General features: G+C 35.1%; 2 protein-coding genes across 2 annotated transcripts; both read left to right on the forward strand.

The window, feature by feature from the left end:
• The first annotated feature begins 270 nt into the window (after positions 1 to 270).
• On the forward strand, positions 271 to 12,180 carry LOC100184888. Its single transcript, XM_002121839.5, has 28 exons — positions 271 to 385; positions 469 to 558; positions 709 to 783; positions 989 to 1,087; positions 1,548 to 2,074; positions 2,292 to 2,426; positions 2,703 to 2,825; positions 2,999 to 3,067; positions 3,303 to 3,426; positions 3,706 to 3,923; positions 4,248 to 4,465; positions 4,800 to 5,417; positions 5,491 to 5,671; positions 5,914 to 6,124; positions 6,456 to 6,600; positions 6,832 to 6,970; positions 7,289 to 7,402; positions 7,631 to 8,128; positions 8,275 to 8,373; positions 8,603 to 8,803; positions 8,975 to 9,060; positions 9,308 to 9,456; positions 9,567 to 9,623; positions 9,678 to 9,821; positions 10,096 to 10,869; positions 10,929 to 11,069; positions 11,185 to 11,273; positions 11,639 to 12,180. The coding sequence occupies exons 5-25, from the start codon at positions 1,952 to 1,954 to the stop codon at positions 10,149 to 10,151; spliced, it is 3,708 nt and encodes a 1,235-aa protein (XP_002121875.1). The 5' UTR covers positions 271 to 385; positions 469 to 558; positions 709 to 783; positions 989 to 1,087; positions 1,548 to 1,951; the 3' UTR covers positions 10,152 to 10,869; positions 10,929 to 11,069; positions 11,185 to 11,273; positions 11,639 to 12,180.
• A 2,516-nt stretch (positions 12,181 to 14,696) lies between these two features.
• LOC100187280 (multidrug resistance-associated protein 5-like) lies at positions 14,697 to 21,409 on the forward strand (the record flags this gene model as incomplete). The annotated part of the gene is made up of 15 exons (XM_009863643.3): positions 14,697 to 14,920; positions 15,086 to 15,241; positions 15,554 to 15,698; positions 15,975 to 16,117; positions 16,423 to 16,513; positions 16,939 to 17,112; positions 17,715 to 17,859; positions 18,118 to 18,269; positions 18,551 to 18,631; positions 18,940 to 19,080; positions 19,309 to 19,397; positions 19,638 to 19,840; positions 20,111 to 20,231; positions 20,777 to 21,031; positions 21,303 to 21,409. Coding segments are annotated over exons 1-15 (2,212 nt in total), but the record flags the coding sequence as incomplete, so codon positions are not given.
• Between the last annotated feature and the right edge of the window lie 394 nt (positions 21,410 to 21,803).

Raw genomic sequence — 21,803 nt, forward strand, 5'->3', positions numbered from 1 at the left:
TATCTCCATTGTAGGTAGAAAAAGGCAATCGAGAGAAAACGCAGGAAGAAAGTAGAAAATAATAGGGGTCAAATATCGCGACGAATTCCAAGGAACAATTACAAAGGGTACCAAGGTGTTAAGTAATTGCAGTAAGAATGCATGTTTATGTACATGTTCACTTGTTTATTTTGATATTTAAGTTGAGGTTATGCGTCATCAGTTTGTTAATTAAATTATTTTAATATTTAACTCATATTGTTATTAAATTAAAAAAAAAATGTTCGTGTGGTTTGACTTAAAATCGATTCATTATAATGATATCGTAACCGTTTTACAGACGTGAGTTAAGTCTAGTAAGACAACATGTCGTTTGTCCCACGTCTCTTATGGGCACGAACTCATGGTAAGTATATAAAATGTAATATGACAGTAAACTGAAACATAATTATACTAATACTGCATGTTATACACTACATACTTTTACAGACTTATTGAAGAAGCCAATCATCACAAGAGTAAGAGGATATGCTGATTGGATCAAACCAAACTTTGCAGGGGGGCCAGCTAAACCACATGGTAATTTAATATTATTATTATTAGTTTATTACATCGGCTGCATATTCGTATGTAATTTCACAAGTTCTACAAGAATTCCATTTTTTAATGTTGCAAGCTATGATCTACTTTCTGCCTTGAGTTTTCTAACTTGTTGTTCCACCTAATTAGAATGGAGCAAGTTTGTGAGACAGTCGTTGTACACAGATGGAGAAAAAATTGTCGCATTTGGATTGATTGGGCTCAGTAAATATGTTTTTTTCATGTGCTTTATTATTATGCATTCGTAAAGTGGTCTACTTAATCAAGGTTATGGTAATTATATTACAAATAACTTGTTGTAGGGACACTAACTTAATGACATAATCAACATAACATCTTGAACTTTTAACTTAGTTTACAAGTCAATATACTTTTCTGCACAGACCTTTATATTATGTTAAATTCTTAGCTCCCATATTTCTGTGGTATGCCTGGTTCCACACAGACAGTTACCAAAGAAGAAGAAAGACTTGTCATCAAAGGCTTAATACTGAAGTTTATTACCCAAGTAAATTTGTTTTGTATTATTTATTATAGACTTTATAAAATCAGCAGTGTATGTATGAGATACCATTTTCTTTCTAAATTTAGTAAGACTGTTTCTTAACAAGACCAGCTAAACATAAATAATGGTAGTCAAAAGGTTAAACAATGCCCGTTGAGTTATGACAGTAAATATGCTCGCATTAGCAAAACCTTGGGATATTGTGCTATGAGAGTATTGTAAGTAAAAACAGTGGGCCCACATTCCAAAAGTATTGATAAACATCTGGAAAGTATACCTTTTGTTCATTGATAAATAAACTGTGATAACATTAAGTAGTAATATAATGTCTTTAATTCCCCTGTCATGTGTTGATAACCACAAACCACACATACATTAGAATGTAAAATATTTCACCCAATTTAAAATGCCAAGTCCTTTGCTGCATTAAACCCATTTGATTCGTTTTTTACATTTCTTTCAGGTGTGAAACGTGATGAGTCTTGATTGATCAAATTTTGTTTTCATTCTCTTTATTTCATAAAACAAAAATTGATGTGTTCAAAATTCAATAAAGGTTATATCAGTACATTTGTTCTTGGTTTGGTTTTCCCCAAAGAGAGTTTTTAGCCTTTTATTAAGAAGTTTATAATGCAGGCTATGGTTCCTTTCCGATTATTGTTAAAACATAGCATATTAATTGTGCTTCTGCTAAAACACTTTACAAACGCAAATATTGTCCCCGATAAATAGTCGTCACGCTGTAGTGAGTTTGGTTGTCCCAGTAATTTCCAACGCTTAGTTGGTTCGCCGGTGCTGAGTAAACACGTTCAAAATAATTTCTTGGTCGCGTTTGAGCAGTTTTTAAGCTGTAAACGCTGCAACAGAATGAATTCGGACGTGTCTTACCTGAAACATATAATACCGAATCATGGAAAATCTTTTAATATCGGCACAGTGGTTTTACCAACGGCGTCAATGCAGAGAATCGTAACTTCAATTGCTACGAAGGTTTGTAACAAACTTTTTAACATACATAGGTAAACGTTCATTTGTTGTACGAACTTGTACCCCATTTGACTGTGGCAATGTCTTTTATAGTATTGTGTGAATATACTAAAAAGGTTTGCAAAGTAGACAAAACTGTGTGCCCCAAGATTGTCTACAAAAACATGCAGTGCCTAATATGCAAAAGGATAACAAGAACTAAATATTCCCAAACACACAGGTGACACAGCTCTTGATTGGTTCATATTCAAATAAAACAACATTTAGCCATCACTCAAATTCAGAAGATCCAAGTTCTGCAGATACTGTTGTATATGCAAAAGAAACACTTACAGCTTTGCAGAAACTTGTTCAGGTATGTGTTATACAGTTTTTCAATAATTGTGTTGTATAATGAAACGTTTGTAGTTGAACCACCTTAACATTTTATAAAGCTTCATGACCATTTTTATAAAATAACAATTGCAATAGAGTCACCATTGCCTAGCATTGATATTATTTCATGCTTTATAATTGGGTCATCATGAAAAAAATGGTGCACTGCAGAATAAAATTTCAGTATAATAATGTCCGTTGTTTACAAAATCTCATTGCTTCTTGAGCCAATACCTAAACAAACACTTTATTGTAGGTGACAAATAAAACAACCGAAAAGGTTTATGGAGGTGACCATGGTGTGTTGGAAGAAATAGATCAGGCTGGTCAGAACTTGTTAATTGCTGGGGAGAAAATGCTTTTAACTTGCCAAGTTCCTGTAAATACATTAATTGTTGCAATTTTTCAATAAATATTCTTTGAACGCCTCATCTTGTATGAAAAAATAATTATGTGATAAAGTTTTGCTGGATGGTAGTTATTTACATGCCTAGTAGCATAAGTAACAGAATACTTTTTCAATAGTTTAGCATAAAAACTATTGTTTTGCAGACTTTTCTCTCAGAAAACTCTTCCAATCCTCAGTTAAGCATAACTGATTCTGTAACAAAGTGCTTTCAGGTATGCTTTTATCAGTGTAATGTAATATTAATTTAGATGAATTTATAAACTGTAATACCGGTAACGGAAGTAAACATTTGTAGGCGTAAGGAACTGGTGCTACGAAAACTTACCAGACAAAAATCAAGTCCAACCTATTGTTGTATAAAAGATCTATTTTGCCTAAATGACATCGTCAGTCTCTTCTTCAAATAGAATCATATATGTGTGTGTTAATATATGTTTAAAATTGTAGTGTCTAGTGATCCTACTGCTATGTGTTGATAATGCTGCTGTGAGGAAAATCATTCACAAGTCAAATGAAACCAATATATTGCTGCATAACCTTGCTGCTGCTAAATCAATGGAACAACTAGTTGGTAAGTAAGATTAATGGTTTATTCATGTTAGCTAACTATTATTTGATCAAAGCTAACTATTTTAAAAATGATTGTTTATGCTTCTCTGGAAGATCTATTTATGTAATAGCTCATTGGGTGTTTTTTGAGATAAAAAAGGGTCAGTCTTGGTTAAGATCCTTACAATTAAAAATTCTTGCCAAAAGCGGACGTAAAACCTATTACCCAACAACTCAATAACTGAAGACTGAACTATACAGTTGTTTGGTGTTAGTGCAATAAACCATATTTTAATGCCAGAAAACTTCGAAAAATTTTCTTCTTCTGTTGTCGAACTACATGCTGCTGCAAACAAACGATGTTCTGATCTTGTTTCTTCTAAATCCCGAACAAAAATGCAACGTTCTGTATCTGCATTGAAGCATTCCATGCCCATGCTTGCTACAGCACTTAACATGGCTATCAAGTACCCACATAATGATGAAGCTGTTTCTGCAAAGGAATTTGCAGTTGTTCAGGTAAAGATTTTCCAAAACCTAAGTAGGTAGGACTTACAGAATACATTCCCCAAAATAATTTCAGTGTGTTTTCTTATGTATTAATGTTGGTTAAGCAGCTTTACTTTTGTCTAAAGTTTTTTTAAAAGTAATTTTTACGATTAGCAATAGCATATTTTTAACCACTATCGTTTTGCCGCTAACTCCAATTTTATTGTTTTATTAATTTCAATAATGATTCTTGGTACTGTATTTAAAGAGATAAATAAAATTTATCTGATGCTGCTCCACCATTTTGTTGTATGCGGTAACTGAACAACATTAAATCATGTTTGTTTACATTAGGTTCGCAAAAGTATCCATGATATAGTGGAGATAATAAAAGCAAGGCCTGGCCATGTTTTATCTGAGGGGGAAGAAATTGGTTTGTTTATTGCTCACGTACAATCACTTGACAAAATGCTTCGACCTGAGAACAGGAATGAGTTAGTCTGCCTTGAGCTGGAAACCACTGTTCAATCTTTGGTCCATCATATTATGCTACTATCTTCATATTTAGTGCAGTAAGTGTGTTGAAATTTATTGGTTATTATTTTCTATTTAGTTGAATTGATATTGATGGTATATGGTTAAAATCTTAAATAGTATTAAAGTAGTTCATCTTGAGTTTTGCTTTGGGTTTGCTCATTTTTATGCAATTACTAAATTTATAATTGCTAGAAATAGCTAAATAAACTACCTTTGGTGACATTTTTAAATATTCCTAAAGGTTTTATCAGTAATTCATAAGTTTTTTCATATCTGCTATACACTATATAGCAGTAGATTATCATAAACTTGTAAAAAGACATTTTACTGTAATACTGTGCTGCTTACTGAATTACCTCCCAAATATAGATTTCCAGAACTTTGTAAAAGCTCTGATCACCTTGTTGAAGAAAGTAAGAAGTTTATTGAATTGAGTTGTGTAGTCAGCAAGCTCTCATCTTCCCTTTCGTCAAGTTTTGCATCCGATGTTAGTGAAGAGGATTCTTCCGAGTTTGGAGCAGTTTGTCGGATCGTGAGGGGGAAGTTGAAAAGCTTGAGAAGATCTGTGGAGTCCTCTGTATCCTCCTTGTGTGTACTTGCATTCGCAATGACCACAGAACCTGTTCAAAAGCTGGTTCAAGTGTTGACCGAAAATAGGGGTTGGGGATTTGATCTAAAAACACTGGAGGCATCACTGAAAGCTTTTAATGTTCATTGTAATGAAGTTATGGAAGCTGCAAAGTTTGCTAGCTTTTCCGCATCAAGTGCTTATTTATATCAGCAGCTACAACATGCAGTTTCTTCATTTGAGATGGCAACTGAAAAATTGACTTCTCTGATACATGATCGGAAGAGGGACAATGTTGGTGAAACCATCACCTCACTTGAAGCAGACTGGATTGAAGCCGTGAAATTTGTAGTCAAATCATGCGCAAAAGCACTCAGTCTTACTGAACTCACAAACTCTATAGAAAACAATGTGTTCAGGTATTTTTCTACAACATTAGGTTTTTAAGCATCATATAATTTTTGCATCATATAATTTTTTATATTTTTGTAGGGATTTTGACAGGTGTAATGAAGACATTGTGAACTTAGATGATATAATGTTGTCCAAGCATGCTATTTTTATCACTGGCAAGTCTAAGTTTCTTCTGTTAGTTGCCCAATCTGTTGTGGAAGACAGCACCAAACCTTTGTATAGAAACGGTGTACTTGCACATGTTAAACAACTGGGAGAGGTAGAGTATTAATATTAAGTTGATCTAATAGGAATTTTACTGGCCTACATCCTAGGACCCATGGCCTGCCACATTGCGGGACCTCACCCACATAGAATAGAATCGAATTTTATTAATTCGTTAAGCGCTTATTCATTTTAAAATATTTTAAATGAGACTTGCTTTACATCAAAAAAAGTGACAAGACAAAACCAAGAAAAGGTGTGGTCAAACAGGACTTCAAATACATTAATGTGTTACAGGGCATTGCTCAATTCACAGCAAGCAGCAATCAACTTATTGTAGATATGGCTTGTCTATCTTCTCAAGAGGCATTCCTGGCTTCAGCATCTGTGTTAAAATCACGTATTTCTGCCACGAAAATTGCGCTTTTAACTGAAACTAACCACCCCGATATAACAAGCTATGATAGATTGGGACTCAGAGATTTTTCAAACAAATCTGATTTGTGCGGTAAGTCTGCGAAAATATATATTTTGATGCAGTCGATACTGTTTATTTATACCCTGAATGTAATAACTGCCTCAACCCAGCTGTCACTAGGTTATTCAAATTATCTCCCAAAAAACAATTGAAAAAAAATCCCAAAAGAATAATCACCCACAAAGTAACATACATGGTAACCTTTAAGCTGACACAAGGTGTATAAAACAGGACCTGTGCTATAACGACTGTCATCTTCCGGCCAGGCGAAGATAAAGCAGGTTACATTCATTTATTCATGCAATAATATGCAGTTTAAGTGGTTTTTGGGTTTAGTGTTTTACAATCTTTAATTTTCTAGGAATGATTAGCAACATGCACATGCTCAACAGTAAACTGGCAGCACTGGGTTTTGAAGCAGAGACTTCCCCAATAAGATTCACGAATGATCAAACAGAAAGAGATTCATCTTTTCATGATGTTGATGACCTGCTTGCAACTTCTGGGTAGGAAATAATAACCACTAATAACTTCGTACGACCTCAAAGTTGCTCATCTGAAGCAGTTGTATTTTACTTATATTTAAGTTTGCATATCATGGATTATAGAGACGGACAATATTGTCTTGTTAATTAGAAACTAAAGTGTTGTTCCAACTTTACTGAAAATGCTTTTTTACACCTTTCCATACACAATCATATCATAGTGTATTCTGATAAATACTACATTTTAAACAGGCCTGATGTAGATATACCAACTGCTAAAGCCAAAGAATCAACTGACCTTGTTTCATTTGGTAATGGATTGCTACCTTTAGCTGAGGATTTGTTAACTCAATATAAGAAAGATGATAAACATACAGATATTTTAAAACAGGTGATTAATTAACATTACTAATATGTTATATATGCTCTTGCTGCCAGGTACACTTAGAGTCTGAAAGAGAACTGGCAATCTAATATTTTTGATTCTAAATAGATCCATGTTTCGTCCACCCTATATTGATATATAATCAGAGTATGTCATCTTTCGATGGGTGTCTTGTTCAAGTTCTTTCCATATCTACAATGGTAGCAGTCTCGAGCCTTAAACCCATATCTTCTGGGCTGCAGCAGCAATCCTGATGTGCCCAGACTTCTCAATATTTTTACATATATAGTACTTTTTTATGACTATTTTAAAATCTATCCACAGCTAGAAGCAATGCATCAAGTTCTTGATGAAATTGCTTCATCTTCAGCATCTTGTTCCCAAGCTTCTACATTACAAGTTGAAAACCCGGAAAAATCACCTTCTTTTACAGATGATGTGAGTTTGGTGTCTTATGATATATTGAGATCGCCAATATGTTCAGCTTGGTCAATATCTGCCCTTAAAGTGTTTCTACATGCCTGTATTACTTAATTTCTCCTTATGTTAAAATATTTGGGTAATAATCTAATTCATTTGAGGCTGTGTATTTGTTTTGTTATTTTGTCCGAAATTCCTCTGAAAACTGGACTGTATGCACAGTGATGCCTTGTTTCTTATTTTCAGTCCACTCCAAGCAGTACACCTCTACATAAAGCCATACTGCTATGGAAGGAATCTCTTAATGAATCACTAAGCATTATCCAAGTCCACTTTGACCTAAATGAAGGTGACAGTGTTGACAAATCAAGTTTATCTTCCCCATGTTTTGCTTGGTCTAATGCTGCTCATGCAATACTTGGGGCAGCACTGAAAATTTTCCCACTTCAAGCTACTTTCTTCAAGCGTTATTTCTCACTTTCTGGAGATGTAACTTGTGATACAATCAAAGAAAACAAGACCCCACTACTTAAGCCTAACGAAGGGTTAGTAATGTTCACACGTACCACTGAAACGCTAAGAGTTCTCCTCAACGACGTAGTGTATCTTTACAACAAGGCAAACGCAAAAAGTTTTCCCCACAATTCTGATTGTGAATCCACATCAAGTGAGGTTGGTGATAAAGTGCAGAAACTCCTCACAGAATGCAGGAATGTTTCATCTGATGTTACAGCTACCAGAAAGGTGAAATTTATTATAAAGCATTAAAAGACGCAGAAATTTTTGTAAAAAAACAAAAAAAATGTAAAAATGGTTAAAGAGCTTAACTGTTTTCTTCTAAAAAAAATATTTTTGTAATAAAAGGTAAAAGTCCTAAACTATTTTTTTAGGATCTGCAAAAAAGGATTGAGAAAACAGACCTCGAACATGCAACTAATCAAGTTGAAATTTCTTGGATTCATGTTTTGTGTGTTGCCTGCTCTGCAAAAGTAAGTATTATTACTCTTTGATTACTGTTAATGTCTAACATAAAGTGATGTTAGGGCAAAAAAATGTTGGAGAAAGAAGCACTTTTGAAAAAGTTTTTTGTTGGTTATGCCTGTCAGTCTGTCACCAAAATTCAACCTTAAAAATACATAAATATTTCATAACTTTCCATATCCTATATGCTATATGTATAAAGTGTAGTAAACCTCATACATATTTTTCATACACCAGTTGCACAAGTTATCATCGCAAGTTGACACAGTCACATACATGGTGCTTGGGATTCGTAAAATAGATCTTCCTATCTCGAACCTGTGTAGTAGCGATAGTGAAGATTATCGAAGGAAGATCCACAGTTTAAAGAACTCAACATTGAGGAAGACGGACCAAGTGATGAATTCTTCTTCTTTGGAACCAGATGAATTATCCAAGGTTTGCTTTCTTTTTAAACGTGATATATTGGGTTATGAGATTAACATAGAGAATTTGTTTTGGGTTGTGAGTGTAACATAGGGATTTTGTGTAAATATATTGTATGTAATGTGTATCATATTCAATATGATATACAATCTGTTTTATTTTTCATTTTATTTAAAATTTCAGCTTCGTAAAGTTGTTAGCAGAATAGAAATAACATGTTCAAGCATCGAGAAAGGTTTGGAGTTTCTTGAAAATCAACGAGGGGAAAAGTGAGTGTTTGGCTCACTGTCATGTAATTTGTGAGTCTGCAAATCATTTTTCCAAAATATGTTTCTGTTATACAAAATTTTTATAATAATATTATTAATAATAACTTTATTTGTCTCTTCGGTTATGGTAGCTAAGGTTTAGCAATATTTAAATCGAAAAGACAGAATATAGCGACAAAGCTTAAAAAAATACTTGCATTTAGTTTGAAAAAATTATTTTAACAATTTTAAATATGTTTTTTTGCAGACTATCTAACACTGAATTACGTGCAAAGAATGCATTTGTGCTGAGTCATGTTATGTTCTTGCATCAGCGATTTCTGTTGGAAGTTTCAAGACTTTCACTCGTAGTAAAAAGTCTTAACAAAATTGCGAAAACATCAAAAGAAAGAACAGGTATAAATGCGATGCAACTTATGCATTCATATTTCGAGGTATTTGATAATATTGCTCAATGTATGTAACTTGGTCTAATTTTGAAAATATTTGGAAATGTTTGTGAACAGATTCAGTCAAGGCGGACAAGCAAACGTCATCTGGGGTTTCCCCTTCAGTGATACAAGGTCAGTTAAAAATCATTTGATTAAATTTCTATTATTCAAATTTGTGTTCTTTAGAAAATATTGGTGGAGCATCATTTGAGCAACGACTTGCTGTGTTGACAAGAGAGAGAAAAGATAGGGAGAAAGATTTGTTTCTTCTTTTATCTGATATTGATAATGAGGTTTCACCAGCAAGCACCACTCAAAATCTAATTCAAGGTAAAAACATATTTATAGCAGGGTGGAGGAAGATTTTCTGGTCTATTTTGTAGTAAACCAAGATTATTCAAAGAATTATATAACTGTATCCTTACCACTCCCATAGACCATTGTTAACTGTTTAAAACACGATTGGGATATTTGGATATTATGTGCTAAAGGTTCCCGCCTTCCCCCACCCTACTATATAATTTAGTTTTTAAAATTTTCAAGACATTTTTAGTTCAACCTATACATAAATTACAAAGTGAATTACCTACAGCTTTATTTCCAGAAGCAAAACCGCTCGAGACAGAAAAAGAATCTTGCCCTAATGAAAGTGAATGCTGATATATAACCATGATATCATGTTTTATGTTTCTAAACTTGTATGGGTGAGGTCCTACAGTGAGACACGCCAGGGGTCTTGGGATTTAGGCCTTAGTTTTTTTATTATACTGGTGGTTTAAATTACAATATATAGTATGCTATATCATGTTAATGCTTTTAAATTTTTTAATCTGTTTGTTGCTAAAGCTGTTGTAGTATTTTAATTCTCTTAAATATATTGTTTTTGTACTGTGACCTTAAATCGCCTTTAATTTGCACACATCATATGTATCATTATGTATTCAATTTATCATGTTAGTTGTTGTATCTTACTATCTTTATAGTGCACTGAACTTCATTTCGTACTTTTACACATCAAATATATATAAGCCTGGTGAATTTGAAATGACGTATGCATGTAAACAGATTATATGACCCAGTTATCTTGCATTAGTAATCTATTAATGCCTTGTTTACTGGCTGGGTTCGATGTCGCGTTTGCTCAGTTGAGAAATGCAAGTTCAGCTATAACTGCACATCACTGTACGCCCGCCAGTCTCACCGCAATAGCAGATGCAGTTACACATATAACTAACAGGAGTTCTGTTATCATTCAGCGTATGGTTCTATAGATCGTCTATTAACTTTCTTAGACAGTTGAGCAGTCTGTGCTGAACGGACCTCATGAATATTGTAAAGAATGTGTTTCTTCTGATTGGATTCATATCCGCTGCTGGAGGTACATAGGATTGTTAATTATCAATTATTGACTAAGGTTAAAATTATTTACGAGTTTAGGTGCCAACTTGGAAAGCGTGTACCCATCCTATGCTGCTCATGCCACGCCGTTCTTTAACCACCTGGACCGGAATTCTGATGGACTTTTAACAGCAGATGAAGCAGCTGGTAGACTGCGAGTATTCTTGACCACACAGAATGGTAGTAGTTCGCTGTATGAGTGGTAGTTCATAGTTTTTTTGCTGTAAAATGAGCCAGTAGCGATGTTTGTATCATAGTATAAGCGTGTATATATTTGGCTGCTGTATTGTTTCAGGTATTTTACCCCAAATCGAGGAATATGACTGGGATAACCTTCCTGAGTTCGTAATGCCGAATGTCGAGGGATTTCCAATTATGTTAGAGGTGAACTTACTAACTATCTGCTATTTAATAATGGAATGAATGTAACTTTTTCTTCCTCGTGTGGTCGGTCAAAGTCAGTTGTTATAATATGAGTGTTCTGTTTCATGCACACCGTACTCGCTGACGAGTTACCACTAGTGTAATATAGTAGGGGGGAAGACGGGACACATTTAGCATTAAATATTTGAACATCCGGATTTTGTTTGAAACAATTACCAATGGTCTGTGAGAGGATACGATTTTATAATTCTTTGATTGTTCTTTGCTTACAACCACATGGGACGAGAAAATAGAGTGAAAAGGTGTCCCATCTCCCACACCCTACCCACCTTAGTTTATTCCATTACAAGAACTACCGTACACAGGAGTTCGACAGCAACCTGGACGGAATGCTCTCCAAAGAAGAAATGACGACGGTCACGAAAGATGCCGTTGTTGTATTTTATTGGCGAGTCGACCACACTCACACTAAAATATTGGTCGGTTGTGACATCGTCAGGAACCGGTTATTGGACATGCAGCAAATATTCAACTTCGCAACTTCGCTCATTCGTACTATTTACGCCAAACTAACCTCGTTTTTCTAAGCTGCAATTAATAACAGAGCAATGTCGTGTTTACGTATCACTATGTAGATTTAATATATATATCAGCTGTACAGATTGTTGTATAGTAGATTGGAGGAAGATGAGACCCCTTTTATTCGATTTTCTCGTTCCATTTTGTAGTAAACAAAGAACATTTAGAAAGTTATAAAAAATTGTATCTTCACGACTTACATAGACCATCCTTAATTGTTAAAAACATTTTTAGATACTCTATGCGAAAAGTGTCCTGTCTTCCCCCACCCTGCTATATTGTGTTTTTGTTTAAGCTTTTTTCCGAAATAAATGTTGATTAATATTTATCACTGTTGTTTTTGCAAAAATATTGGTTTATTTATTTAAAAAAAGGAAGTAACAACACGAGTAAACAACTTCTCGACCTACGTAAGGTGTAAGGGCATATAGTTATGCGACGGGCTTGACCAACGAAGCATGCAATTCTAGATAACAAGTTCTTGCATAGGCTACTCAGTATTATAAAGGTCAAGGTTATCGGAAGCTGTTTATCGTTTTCGATGATTTATATTTTAGTCTATACACACAGAATAACTTATGCCTAGTCGCTATGATTTGTAGTTAAGACTATTTTCTCCGATTAGTGCCGGTTTGCCGCCCTCGCTTTAAAGTCTGTTCTGAGGCTCTGTAAGTTTTTCAAAGTAATTTATATTCCTCGCTTTACGTTTTCAACTGATTAACCCCGTTGTTGTGTGATTGCATCATCTCTCGACAAAACACGCCACAATCCAGTAGCATAGCATGTAGAACGCACGAAAGGTGGATTTCAGATTAAATGTCCTGTTCTGTGCATCATTAGGCCAGTGCATGTTACTACATGTGTCAGTTAGAGAAAGGCTGAGTTATATAAATATATATTGGCCCTTCAATGCAAACCTTTTTCCAGGAAGTAATGACAGTCAAATTACGTCATTGTGGCTATTGTATGGCTACTATTAATTAATGTTGTGACGCGGCCGATTTGGCTGCGCACGTTTTTGCTTGTAACTTCTACTAACACAGGCAGCAAGAACTATAGTGCTAGACGCTAGAGAAAGTAAAAGCCAAACAAGATGCTTTAAAGTGGTAAAAAAAGCATAAGATAAATACGCATAATGTACTATGACAACACAATGTACATAACCGCCACGCATATTGAAGAGTTTCGTGTGTTGAGTATAATGAAATGATATGACAAAGCGAGTAAGCGACACGTTATAGTGATATATAGTAGGGTGGGGAAGGCTGGAACACCTTTTCTTCATATTTTCTCGATCGATTTGGTAGGATACAAAGAAAATTTAAATAATTATAAAACCGTATATCCTCACGGCTCCCATAAACTTTTTTTAAAAAACAAGATCAAGACTTTTGGAAATTTTGCGCAATATGTGTTTCATCTTACCCTACGGCCTACAGTACTATATACATATTATAATAACTGACGCATAAAAGTAGACCCGTAATAACTTACTGCGCATATGCCGTGACACAGCATCTTGCACTTAAAGAAATAGGGCTGTATGGGTTTCTAGAGACGAAGAACTGAACCACACGTGGTGTATCATATACACAAAAATTCCGAAGAAGCTTTAACGTTTTTGGGAAAACATTTCTGAGAAACTAACGCCCGGCTAAAAAAACAGTTCCATTTCGAAACTCAGCTATTGTTTCTGGTTTTAAAGAGTCAATTTCGTGCGCTGTGGTTCCATACAAAGAAATAACGACTGTAGCCGCTCCGGAAGTCGATACCTGCAATCAATCCATATGTGTACGTGCGGTGTACAATTGCTTTAAACGTTACACTGTTGGTAGAAGGAGCATGAGTTTCATAATACGAGAAAGGAACGTTCATCTTTTACAAGTGGTGCTAATGAGAGAGGGTACGTTAAAACGTCATACATGCGTAATACGCTCTTCGGATTTAGCTGGGCGTATCATTTAACATTGTGGCAGTCAAATTCGGTTGTCTCAATAAGATTTGTTAAATGTGTTGAGTTTTAGTAAAATGGAGACATTTATAGAAAAGTATTGATTACGACCTTTGTTCAAAATAATAATGCGATTTAAAACTAAACACCAGTATGGGAAATGTTAAACACTTATCTGATGACGTGTTTCTAACAACGTCCACATAAAGTTACTGAAGTGTTTTTATATCCGTTTCCAAACCTAAAAAACCTAAGACTTCTACGGACTGTACATTGGCCTACCATCACCGTACGTCAGTGTGATCGTGCTATACATATGTCTGTTTGACTTGGTGGCGCATATGGGGCGTATCATTCGATGTTCGTGCTGTAATTCACGAAAAGCCGAACAAACGAAGGTGACACGGCAAACCAGCAGTGTTTACTCTCATCTTAACAGCCGCCTATCAGCATGCTACATCATGATTTCATATTAACTATAGCAAGTTACAGTTGCCAGTCATGCGTGCACACAAAGAAGCGTGCTAAGATTTATTATATATAACAAAACTCAGAGTGGAAAACTGGAGTTGGCGTGTAAGTGAGGTTTTAAAGCTAGCTGTTTTATTGCGAGATCCATTCCTTCTTTGTCAGGCGTATGGAGCTTTTGTGGCAAGTATTATTTCCGCATATGCTATGCGGTTTCAAATTAGAATCTCGTCTACGAATGGTTTTTAAACGTATGGCTACAAAGGATCTGCGTGTTTAAAAGACTGCGGTTAAACTAGCTCAGGTCTATTGGTATTTCAGCGCAGGTTGTGGACAGTTTTTGATATACTGTATATATGTTGATTTAATGTTAACGAATTGCTCTGTCACAAAATAAGGAAATATCTGAATGTCAGGTTTAACTTTAATTAATTAGAAATATGGGGAAGAAAGAGCCGATACCTGATGTTACTTCTGAAAGTAAAAGTAACGGCGTCAAACAAAGCAAAACTAACGGGACAACCAATGGGACGACCAACAGTCATCCTGTTGTAAGATTTTCCGAGAAAGAAGATCCATATGAAAGAGATAAATTGCATTCAAAGTACTGGAGAAGTCTGCAGTCGCTCAAGCCAGTAAGACTTACAAAGTAAGAGTTTATCGTTTTATTGAGATGATTGTTTTATTGCTAACTAACTGCAACTAAAACGATAACAACGACTGTAAAATTTACCGTCGGGCGCGATTTACCGACAATGTATTCGTCCTATAATCTGTCGTAACCTAACAAACAATTAAATACCTTTATTTACAGGAGAAAATGTCCTGCACCGGTGGATAATGCGAATGTGTTTTCATTTATTACATTTTCTTGGTTAACCCAAACAATAGTAGCAGCCAAGAACAACCTTACACCAGAAGATATTCCACCGCTTTCAAAATATGACGCGTCGCAATCGTCGTCAGAAAGGTGTGAAACCATGAACGTATAATGCGTGTATGAATAAATGAATGTGATATGCGGCCTATCTTTATTTAAACTCGCGTGGCGGGACAACGAATGTTGTTATAACACGGGTGTTGTGTGTCATACATGTCATATACCCGCTTACGAATTACCGCGTGTAAATTTGTAGTTGCTTAATTTTGTGTATTTTTGTTTATGGCTGATAATTTTGACAATCCATAAGTGACTACAAGAAATGCTTTCCATTTAAAGAGGTCACTAGCCGGCAATGTAAACCCTTTCTATAAATTGACCTACCTTTTATTTACCTAACAGGCTCTATCGGCTATACGATGACGAAGCAAACAAAATCAACGGAGTGCCGTCGATAAGACGGGCAGTGTTTCGCTACATACGGACACGAATGATTGCATCTTCAATTGCTGTAACCATATCTGTCACACTTGCTTTTGCCGGACCGGTACGTACATCTTGTATGATTCTAGAACTTGACTCGCTAGGAAATAAACGATATACACCGCTCCTAATAGCACGAAGCGTAGTGCTTAAAAAAACAAAAAGTTTTATATGTGGTATAACTCGTAAGCGGGCACGAGGCGTGAAACAGAACACTCGTGTTTTAACAATTGCAGTTTCCCAGCAACGCGAGGATAAATAAGTTATATTTATTCATTCCCATTCCTCAATATTTCGTGTTTCACTGGATAAATGATATAATTGCTGTTTATGAACGCAGGCATTTTTGGTTAGTCGGCTAATTGGATTTTCGGACCAAGTAAATCCGTCTGTTGGATATGGAATTGGACTCGTATGTGGTTTAGGTTGCACTGAGTTTGGAAGGTCGCTTTTATTCGCAACTTTTTGGGCAATCAACTACAGGTAAAAATAACTTAAGAAATCTACTCGTATTATTTCACTTCCTACACCGTTTGAGAATGCTTTGAAAGATAGTTTCATTCCCGAATTACAAATTGAAATAAAGGAACTACTGCTTTCACTATGTCGTATGATATTATTGTACGTCACATTCTAACATATACATTTGGACTTTAACATGATATGCTATAAATAACGCGACGCACACTAACGATATATGCTGAAATAAATGAGACATTTATTGAGTTGTTTACTAAAATTTTAGCTACTTCAAGTAAAACACGGTCATTATATCTTTCTTTCTGAAGGACGGCAATCAGAGCACGGGCTGGTGTTCTTACCATGGTTTTTAAAAAGATCGCCCGACTTCGGAGTTTAAAAGACAAGTCTGTTGGCGAGGTAAGGCTATTTATACACGATTGCATCATATACAATGTTTATGTGCTCGTATATAGCGAGTTACAACAATATTTGTTTGCGTGTTGATAATTGACAAGCAAGCGGCTATTGGAGGGTTGCACAATCGTGACATTGTAACAACCAGAGCATATCACTTTACAGTTTCAATTACATAACCTTGAACGTTTTGTGAAGCTTAATAACCCCTGCATTTTGGTGCTGTCAAAATGTCCAAGAAAAAACTTTAAGACTAAAAGATTGGGAATTACCAAAGAAAAAGCGAACACTATGTATAGTAGGGTGGAGGAAGACGGGACACCTAGGAGGATACGGTTTATAAATCTTTGAATGTTTCCCCCACCCTACTATATTAAAACTTTAAAGAACTGTAAAACTTTCTAATTTTTGTTTAATTGCGTTTTTAGCTCGTGAATTTGCTGGCCAACGATGGACAACGCTTATCTGAGATGATAATGTTTGGAGGCATATTGATAGGAGCTCCTTTCATGTTGATCGTCACTACTATATTTTGCTGTGTCTACCTGGGGTGGACTGGCTTAATTGGAATCTTATCCTTCGTCATGTTCATGCCATTTCAGGTTGTTTTAAAACTATGTAAACATTTGTTCAAGGGTTTGATGTGCTTGAAATACAGTATAGTTCGTTTATATTGAGAGTTGTAAGTTTATTACCACATTTAGTATCAATATGCGCAATGGCTTATAAAAATGAAATTGGACTTTATAACGACTAATATTTGTCCCTTTAGTAATATCACTCTGACTCGACATTTTCAATTTGTGACATTTGCCCGAAAGATTGGGAAATGAATCAATTAAGTTAAATATTAACGTTATGCAATCAGTAATAGCACTGTCTCATTCTAGGTGCTACAAGTCCAACAGTCAATTCCCCTTATTATCGCGAGAATTCGCATGCTTAGAGAAACCTAACCTTGACGTTACTTCACCATTTTAGTATATCTAGTCGTATGAGACCGTATTTTCGAATTTACTGCAAAACTTCGAAGTTACCAGTTTTACAAACATTTTTATTTTTTACTGCTGTACGTGTATAAATCTTCATAGAAGATTGCTGGATGTGTGGTATAAAGGGCTTTACAAAATGTAGTCCCTTGGTGGCTGCTTGTTTTGGTCATTGTAAAATGTCCAACATGTTCTTAATGTTCTATATCTTCCAGATGTTCCTTGGTAAGATGATGGCAAAATATCGAAGAGAAACCATCCAGATAACCGACACACGAGTCCGTATGATGAATGAGATATTAACTTGTGTGAAACTTATAAAGATGTACGCTTGGGAAGTCAGTTTTGCTAAATCCATAGGTTGGTTAACTTTATTTTAGTTATGGTTTCAAATATAATAGGCTGGGAGAACACAGGACACCTTTATCACATAATATCCAAATACCCTGATCGTATTTTGAACAACGGTCGATTGGAGTCGTGAGAATACGGTTGTTTAATTTTTTGAATGTTCTTTTTTGCTACCAAATGGATCAAGTAAATATAATGAAAAAGTGTCCCATCTTCCCCATCCTATTATATTTACATGTCCACAATTATATGGTGATTTTATAACAGGCCGGATAAGAGAGAATGAACGCACGTTGCTCCGAAAAGCAAGTTTTATCCAAAGTTTGCAAGTCACCGTGATTCCAATAGTTCCGGTCGTTTCAACCGTGTTGACATTCCTCGTTCATACTTTATGTGGATATCCCTTGAATGCTACAAAGGTTTGATCACTTTATTACCATATTTTATACCCCCGTGTTAACATGTATTGAGTAGTACTGTGCTATGTGATGTATGTGTGCAAACACCAAACAATATAGTTAAAAAGGAAAAACCCTGATTTAATTAGGTTTAATTTAAATTTTAGAATGCATAGTCTTTAGTTAGCGTCTATAGTACTTAACATGTATTGTTTATTGCCCTCAAACTTTCTGTTGCTCATAAAAAGTTTTTTAAAAGGTTAAAGAGATCTATGTAACTGAGTTGATGTCATTCGTTTCAGGCGTTTACGATTATATCCGTGTTCAATGCTCTGAGATTTATACTCGCTGTTCTACCACAAGCAGTCAAAGCAATGGCTGAGGTGAGAACATTACGTTGGTGAATTGTTATTATATAGTAGGGTGGGGAAATATGGGACACCTTTACATTCTATTTGCTCGTCCCATTCGGTAGTGTTCAAAAGCATTCAAATAATTTAAAAACTGTATCTTCACGACTCCCATAGACCGTTGTTAATTGTTCATTCATCTCAGGATCTATATAAATAAACTGACGATATCATTTAGGGTAAATATATCTTTTGTTATACAATTGGCTGGACTGGATTTTTATCTGTTACGTTTTCGTAGCACCAGATCCTTCCGTAATCTCACATCTCTATTTTCAAAGGTATTTATAACGTTCAACCGAATAGACGACTTGTTAACAATGGAAGAAATGGAAGAATATTTCATCCCCACTGCTTCTACTAACAACGCTGTAGAGTTTACCAACCTCACAACAGCATGGGATGTCGTGGAAAAAGATGATGTAAGTTGCATATACTAAATTAGTAATGTGGAATTTATGTACATTCTAATGTCTAATGTTCTATTTAATCCGGGTGGGTCCCGCAGCGTGGCATTTCATAAATCCTAAAATTTACACCGGGATTGGCCCATTTTAAAATATCTAATATTACTTGGATGGGGCCTTGGAGGTTGCGCGAATAAAAATATGTTTTTTTAAATCTACTCAACATTTTATTTTTGTGCCAAGACGAGTGATTCTGACAGCGTTGAATCTTCAAAGACAGAAAACATGGTTGACGTTCTGCATAACCTGGATCTGATAATTCCCAAGAAAAGGTAATGTCGTACATACGCAAGTATAGTGTTCGCTTTTCAGTATGTCAGTACTTAAAGGGAGATACCTCTTTTAAAAGCTGTTTCGATTATTGAAACTTGCACCCTAGATCTCATTTAAGCATTTCTATAATGCACAAATTTTGATTTTTCGTTGGTATGTCACTGTAATTCCCACGCGCCCTACTAACACTACACTGGTAAAAGCTACCATCTATCATTTAATTAAGTTATATTTTTTAGCTTGCTGGGAATTTGCGGTTCAGTTGGTAGCGGTAAGTCATCGTTGATCAACAGTATTCTTGGTCAGTTGCGAATACAAAATGGGACGATTGGTTTGTCCGGCACACTAGCTTACGTTCCCCAGCAAGCATGGATATTTCATGAAACTGTTCGTGCGAATATTTTGTTTGGGTCGCCGTGGGACGAAGAGAAATACAACAGAGGTAAAGTAAAGGGTTAATGTTACATCCATCAAGCTACTTCGTATTATTTTAGTTTTCTTGTACTATTTAGAAGGCACGTAAAATTAAAAGAGAAAAGTTTCCCGATAAAATTTACTGTTCTATATTTACAAATAAGCTAAAAATATGATTTTTAATGGCTTTCTAACCTCTACGCCGAATGTTGAAAATTTATTCTAATAAAACCCGGACGTATGTGAAGTCAAGTATATTTCCTTTTATTTAAAAAATTATTACTTGAACACTTTACAGTTGTTGAATGTTGTTCTCTGTCTTCTGATTTTGCGATTCTTCCTGATAAAGATCTCACTGAGGTTGGAGAGCGAGGTATTAACTTATCTGGTGGACAAAAACAAAGAATAAGCTTGGCCAGGTGGGTGGTGCTTCATGTATCTTATAACTATATGTTATATATTTGATATATATTATATAGTAGGATGGGGGAAGATGGGACACCTTTTCATTCTATTTTCTCGTACATTTTGGTAGCAAACAAAAAACATTCAAGGAATTATAAAAACTTGTTCTCGCGACTTTCATAGACCATTGTTAATTGTTTAAAATACGATCAGAATATTTATATATTTCGTGCTAAAGGTGTCCCATCTTACCCCATCCCACTATACTTAAAAACGGTAGCTTAAACCTTATGTGAAATTGTGTCAGTATGTATTGCACTATAACAGCTTTTTTGCCTATTTTTTTGCTCGGATCAGGGTTTTAAGATGCATAATACAACCGAAAGCGAATATAATGTTATAAAAAGCACATAAACCTTAAATCGCGCTTATCAGTGAACTACATAGTCTTCGTATATGCAGATTTTTATTATGAAGGAATTTGACAGCTGTTAAGATCAATTTGGATTATAGCAATAATTGAGTAGAATTTATATAAGCACAACATCTTTATCCACAGAGCTGCGTACAGCGAACGGGAGATAGTATTACTTGACGACCCTTTATCTGCTGTCGATGCCCACGTTGGAAAGCACATTTTCTTCGAATGCATTAAGAAAGTTTTATCAGAGAAAACCGTAGTGTTTGTCACCCACCAACTCCAGTATTTAAAAGATTGTGACGAAGTTGTGTTGTTGAAGGATGGGGTTATGGCTGAGAGAGGCCACCATGATGACCTGATGAAGAAACAGGAAGAATACTATAATCTTATTAGGTAAGCCCATAAAAAAAAATAAATAAAAAAAAATAATTCGTATTTTTAACAACTGTCGTTTTGCTTTTGATTCTCTTCTAATCGTTGTTTTATGCTCTTCGCGGTTATTTTCGAGGAGATTATAATAAAGTATGTTTATTGCACACAATTCCGTTACATGACTATTTTAGACGTTGTTTTTCGATTCACAATTGTGTATTTCTATTATATACCACGAGCCGACTTCTTTCGGGTCAAAAACGCATTTATAAGTTTGTTTTTTTTAATTTAGTAACTTTTACTTGGAACAAGAACAAGATAAGAAGCCAGAAGTCGTAGATACCGAACTTGTGAAGCAAATAATCCGGCAAAGAACCCTCAGTGGTGGATCATTACCAGGTATATGTTTATATATAATATTGCGCGGTAAGATGGGATGGGTGAGCTTCTAAATCCAATATTCCTGATCATGTTGAACAATTAACAATGAAAATATATATCGCATCTTACTCCATCCTTCTATATAAAGCATTATAAACTATATTTAGGAAGCTGTAAATTTTCTTACGTAAGCAGTTTAGTTTTAACATATAGTAGGGTAGGGGCAGATGGGACACCTTTTTATTTTATTTTGTAGTAAACAAAGAGCATTCAAAGAAGACCCTTGTTTAAAACACGATCAGGATATTTAGATATTATGTGCTAAACGTGTCCCATCTGCCCCACCCTACCATAAAACAAGCAACGTTTATTTGTAACTCTCTTGCTCTGAAAATACATTTTAATTTTTTAA

Source organism: Ciona intestinalis, unplaced genomic scaffold (assembly GCF_000224145.3).
Source record: "Ciona intestinalis unplaced genomic scaffold, KH HT000184.2, whole genome shotgun sequence".
Lineage (NCBI taxonomy): Eukaryota > Metazoa > Chordata > Ascidiacea > Phlebobranchia > Cionidae > Ciona > Ciona intestinalis.